We start from the raw sequence: 6,012 nt of genomic DNA on the forward strand, positions 1-6,012 counted from the left end.
GTTTGTTAAAAAAAAAAATAATGTGTCACCAATAGGGAATGAACACATTTATCGAAGTTTAAATAATAATCTAATCATTAACTTCCATGTTATTTATTTTACAAAATTTAGTCTACAAATCTAATCTCTCTAGCATTACTCTTGAAATTTTAAGAGTAATGCTAAAGGGACTACATTTGTAGACTAAATTAGCAAATCAAATGAGGTGTTAACAATAAAAAATAAGCACGTTTATCAACGATTAAGTAATACTCCAATCATCAACTTCTATGTCATTTAGTTTACAAAATTTAGTCTACAAATTGAGTCTCTCCAACATTACTCAAAATTTAGGGTAAATGACCAAAAACTACCTTAACTATTAGTCTGACAACACTTTCATACTCTCATTTTTTTTTTTTAAATGACAATGTCATACCTTATCTTAGGAATTTGTGTCAATGTCAGACCTCCGTCAGTTTTTCTGTTACTTTTTCTGTTAAATGCTGACGTGGCCAGAGACAGGACCCACTCACTAATCCAACTGGATTAAAAAAAAAAAGAAAGATATTTTTAATAATTAAATATTCAAAAATTTAAAAAAAAATTTAAAATTAAAAAACTAAACAAATTAAAAATGACTAGGGATGCGGGCCTTCCTTTCTTCCACTCGCACCAACCCTTATCTCTCTCTCTCTCTCTCTCTCTCTTTATCTTCTCCTGCATCTCTCTCCCACTATAACTCCCTCTTCTCTCTACAACCACCGGCGCCAACCAACCCTTTTCTCTTTCTTCTTTTTATCTTCTTCCGCATCTCTCTCCCACTCTAACTCCTTCTTCTCTCTACAGCCACCAGCGCCGACCAATCCTTTTCTCTTTCTTCTTTTTATCTTCTTCCGCATCTCTCTCCCACTCTAACTCCCTATTCTCTCTGCAACCACTGGTGTCGAGGAGGAGAGCAATGAAGAGAGGGAGGAGAAGGAGGGTCTGAAGGCGAAGAGAGCGGAGGTGGGAAGGACATTAGGGTTTTGACGGCTAAGAGGAGGAGGAAATTGAGAGGTCGAAAGGAGGAGAGAGGTTAGAGGAGGTGTGGGGTCGACGACGAATCAGACAGAGGAGAGAGGTCAGAGGATGGGCTGGGTGGAGAAAAGGTAGGAGGGTGATGTGTGTGTAGGAGGGGAAGGAGATCTGGGTGTGAGTTTAGTATTTTTGTTTTTTGTTTTTTTTATTTATTTTTTATTTTGGTGTGGGATCTGGGTGTGGGCTTGATTTTTTTGGTTTCTTCAGTAAGGTGGTGAAGATGGAGGAAGAGAGGCGGCGGTGGGGTGGTGAAGGAAGGTTGGGTATGGAGGGACTAGGGGAGGGATGGGTCGGGTTGGGAGGTGGTGGTGAGGGAAGGACAAGTGCATGTGGGGAGAGGGATGGAGGAGGGAGACCGCATCCCAGAAAGAGGAGTGAGAGAAGAAAGAAAGAGGGTGGCAGAGGAAGGTTGGGGGGACAGGGAAGGGTTTGGTGGTTGTCGAAGAGAAGAAGAAAAATGGTTGGTGCGGGTGGAAGGGAAGGCCGGATCCCGTAGGCCATTTTTTGTTTTTTTTAGTTTTTAAATTTTTGAATATTTAATTATTAAAATATATTTAATTATTTTTTAATCCAGTTGGATTAGGGAGTGGGTTTTGTCTCTGGTCATGTCAGCATTTAACGAAAAAGTAACAGAAAAACTGACGGAGGTCTGATATTGGCACAAATTCGTAAGACGAGGTATGACATTGTCATTTTTAAAAGATGAGGTATGAAAGTATCGTTAGACCAATAGTTGAGGTATTTTTGTGTAATTTACCTTAATAATATCCCTAGCATTATCCAAAGAAAGGAAGATGAAATAAATGCATTAATGATGATATAGTTTTAGTTAGAAATAATAGAGATATAGAACTTGTTTAGATGTGCTTTCAAAATAATTGAAAGCGTTTTTGGTAAAAATATTTTTGGAACCAATCCTTAGTAAAAATGTAAGCAAATCCTAGAAAAGCACTTAAAGTGCTTGAAAGAAGCACATAACTGGTGCGTACTTTTGGAACTTAAAAATATTTTCTCTAAAAAGTGATTTCAGTTATTTGGAAAGCATATCTAAACCAGCCCATAGATATCGACATATGCAATTGTCAGGTTTAATTTTGGTTGTATGTTTGGGCAAGAATCTCAAGAAAGAAGCCCCTCCTCCTTTTGCGCCTACAAAACTACAGACTCTCTCGTCCTCACGCCGCCAAGATTCTTCCCTCCCTCCGCCTCCTGCTGCCACTCCCGCCTCATACACACACACACACACACAATAAAAAAAATAAAAAATAAAAACAGAAAAATGGGCCTCCTCTTTCCTTTTTTCAAGCCCACCACCCCCGCCACCTTCTTCCTCCTCCTCCTCCCCACCCTCCTCCTCTCTTTTCTCACCAAACCCACTCGCGCGCACCCACACGCAGCAGCAGCAGATTCCCATCTCTCCACCCCCGGCTTCGGCGACATTGCCAGCTCTGTCAACCCATCTCCCTCACCGCCCCATCCTCTTCAACCCAACAACGCGGGCCCCACCAGGTCCTCCTCTCTCCGGCCGAGCATAGCCATAACCGTCGCCGTTCTCACCACCGTCTTCTCCGTCGTCTTCCTTATTCTCCTCTACGCCAAGCACTGCAAGCGCGGTGGTCTAGTTATCGTCGGCTCTAACTCCAATTCCGGACCCACCGGACCCGCCCCACGTAAAAACTCCGGCATTGACCGCTCCATCGTCGAGTCCCTACCAGTGTTCCGCTTCAGGTCCCTTCGCGGCCACAAGGACGGGCTCGAGTGCGCGGTCTGCCTGACCCGGTTCGACCAAACCGAGGTCCTCCGTCTCCTGCCAAAATGCAAACACGCGTTCCACGTCGAGTGCGTCGATACGTGGCTCGACGCCCACTCCACCTGCCCGCTCTGCCGGTACCGGGTCGACCCCGAAGACGTCCTCTTAGTCGACGACGCCGCAAAGCTGTTGCATCCGAAGAATAGCGATGTCGTTTTGGAGATCGAGAACGACCCGGTTTTTCGTCGGATTTCGGGGCGGCACTCGTTCGCCGGAGAACACAGACGGGGACATCATCAAACCCAAACGTGGTCGTTTCGGAGGTCGCTGGACAGCTGGACAGCAATCCGAATGAAGAGCGAGCCGGCCACCGTCGGATGCTTCGACCGACCCAGAAAAGATGGACTCCTGTTGGGTCAAGACAGTACGAGGTTGGAGCACCAGATCATCGTGTCTCCTACCGGGTCGGGGTCTGGTCCCGGTGGGCTCCAGCAGAGATGGAGCGACGTACTGCCGTCGGATCTTCTGTATCTACGGTCGGAAATGATCATGAGCGAGGGCATGACACGTCAGCGGGCGCAGCAGAATGAGAAGAGTAATGGGCAGCAGGTGATTGCGGGGCCCGCGGCAGGAGGAGGGCCCGGAGGGATTGATGGGAACAGGAGATCATGGAGCTGTGGTGGTGGCGGTGGCGGTGGCAGCGGCGGCGGCGGGAGCGTAATAAATTCAAGAAGCGTGTTGGAAATCACGGGCCTGAGCAGGTTTTCGAACAGAGCCACGGGGGGCAATGAGAGCCAACAGGAACAACAACAACAACGACAGCTCAAGCTTGTGGCCAGGTGGCTGGCCTGGGTTTCTTCTCTCTCGCGATCGGCGATACGGACGGAGCGTACTACTATTCCCACTCCCACTGCTCCACCGCCCATTTGCTAGCATTTTTCAGGTTATTTTTTTGTTTTAAATTTAGTTGTTTATTTGTTTATTTTTTATGGAGTTACTCAGAAGGCGCCAAAGAGAACTGAAGGGAAGCCAGTTCACTACCTTCCAAAATATTTTTTATTTTTGTTCACCGATGGTGTGAAATTGTAATTTTCGTTTTCTATTTTATATTGGTAGAAGGGATGGAGGTGTGAAACACTGGGAGACATTAGACTAGACACACGAGTAGAGGGATAGATATTCCAGACAATCACGGTTAACGAAATGACACGTGCACTTTTTGTGATACGGGGTTCTTGCCAGTTTCTTTTGTTTTTGCTCCAATTGTACATACAAGCACTTGTTTTTCTCTTTGATCTGAATATATAGCAAAGCTTCTTTTTATCACAAATGTTACACGAGACTTTAAAGTTCTTGTGGTTTGAGATTCAATTACGAAAAGTATTCTCCTATTTTTAAATAATCTTCATCGTTGGAGTTGTTTTGATTAATTAACTTTTATACGAAAGCATAGCAAAAATTTCTTTTAAATGTATAATTTGCTAAAGCATTGACACTTTTATACTGTTTTACAGTTTTGTCTCTTCGAGAAATTTTTCCAAGTGCCGGGAACACCATGACATATGGTGTTCCCTCACACATTAGGATTTAGTTTTATTTATTTATTGAAATATAAAATTGAAGGATATCCAAGATGTCAAATCCTAATGTGTGAGGGAACACCATGTGTCATGGTGTTCCCGGCACTTGGAAAAATTTCTCCTCTTCGACCCACACTTCAATTAACTCTTCAATTCTTTTTCAGTTTAAAATATTCTAGAGCCCATATTTTAATTTCCAACTCTTTATAAACAATATTTTCATATTAAAATATATTTGTCTAGGATTTCATTGAATTTTTCCCGTGGCATAAGATTTTCATGGTTAGTAGAGTCTGACAACATTGTGTTCTTAAGTGTATCCATCTGAATTGTCACGAAAATAGCTCTAAAGAAAATAGTACTCTTTAAGTATCTTCAATATTGGGATGTAATGGAGGTTGTATAGGCAAATTTTAGAGTCGTCGCAGGTTGCTCCAATTTTGGATATGTTAGATTTTTCTTTCTCTGGTGCTTCCCATTTCGTGACTGTTGAAATCAAATTCGCGCAACGCCATATATGGTGAAAGATGTATAAATCTATTTACCTGTAAAAGAACAAATAACTGGTAGTATGCGCCGGCTAAAGACTCTTTGATAGTCAAGTTAGTAAGCAATATTATGTGACTCAAGCTGTAGACAAGTGGATAAGTGAGCAATAATTTTGTTACCAAAGATCAACCTTAGAAGGGTGTATTTATACTAGTTGAGATAGAAACCTTTTAGGATATGAAATCCATATTAAACCGAAAGAATCCGAGATGATATCTGGGAAGTAGATATGACTTCCTCTTAGGAGCATGATTACTTGCGGAGCATACCAATTTTTAGGTTGTAAGGACTCTAAGAATATAGGAAACCTGTTGATTCCTTTTTGGATTAGGTTCCTGTGTCTTGCGGAACAAACATGGTCAATCTCAGTGAAGTTGTCGGACTTCGCCGAATGCTTTGAAACAAAATGATGGTGGCGTCGATGCTCCGTCTAAGCATCTCTGCTGGAGAAGCTGTTGAGTTCATGACCAGACGTTCGAAGTATTCGTATTCTGATCTGCCTTATTCTAGCCTTGAAAAATTATGGTCTCACAATTGTCCATAACTATGTATCTGAAAATGACTTGTTTTTCTTGAGAATTGATAGTTATCCAAGGATCATGTCTTTTAGAGTAAATTGGAATATGTGCCGTTTCAAACTTTTCTAACACATGGCATCTCGATTTTGTAACCTGCGTCATTTTTGACATTCCAAATTCAGACGTGCAACCTCGAGAACTGTGGTGCATAGACAGTAATGATGAGGGACGTCATGTTGCTTGTGCACGAAATAACAAGAAATGGCTTTTTGCATCTCTGAGTAGCTTCAACTTTCGTACGCGCAAATCTCTAAGCGAGGCTTTCTAAATTTGACGATGAGATTACTCAGTAGCTCTTCTTTAAATACCTCAGACTTGACTTTATTTTTCCAAGTCCCTTCTTTTGAGTTTCAACATGGATCCCCTTTGTTTCTTTCGTCCCTCAATTTTCAAACCCAATCTCCACTTTGAGCCTTCAATGATTAGGATATGTAGCCAAGGAACTTGCCACATCCTTGTTTACCTTTGTCAAAAAAGATTAAGTGAAACAAGGATG

At 42.5% G+C, this 6,012-nt stretch overlaps 1 protein-coding gene across 1 annotated transcript; it reads left to right on the forward strand.

Annotated features, from left to right (window-relative positions):
• Positions 1 to 2,238: 2,238 nt before the first annotated feature.
• Positions 2,239 to 4,082, forward strand: LOC137738403 (RING-H2 finger protein ATL43-like). The gene has a single exon (XM_068478040.1). It carries the CDS (start codon positions 2,339 to 2,341, stop codon positions 3,740 to 3,742), a length of 1,404 nt encoding a protein of 467 aa, XP_068334141.1. The 5' UTR covers positions 2,239 to 2,338; the 3' UTR covers positions 3,743 to 4,082.
• Positions 4,083 to 6,012: the final 1,930 nt, after the last annotated feature.

The sequence above is a fragment of the Pyrus communis genome, chromosome 6 (genome assembly GCF_963583255.1).
Source record: "Pyrus communis chromosome 6, drPyrComm1.1, whole genome shotgun sequence".
In the NCBI taxonomy this organism is placed as follows: Eukaryota; Viridiplantae; Streptophyta; class Magnoliopsida; order Rosales; family Rosaceae; genus Pyrus; species Pyrus communis.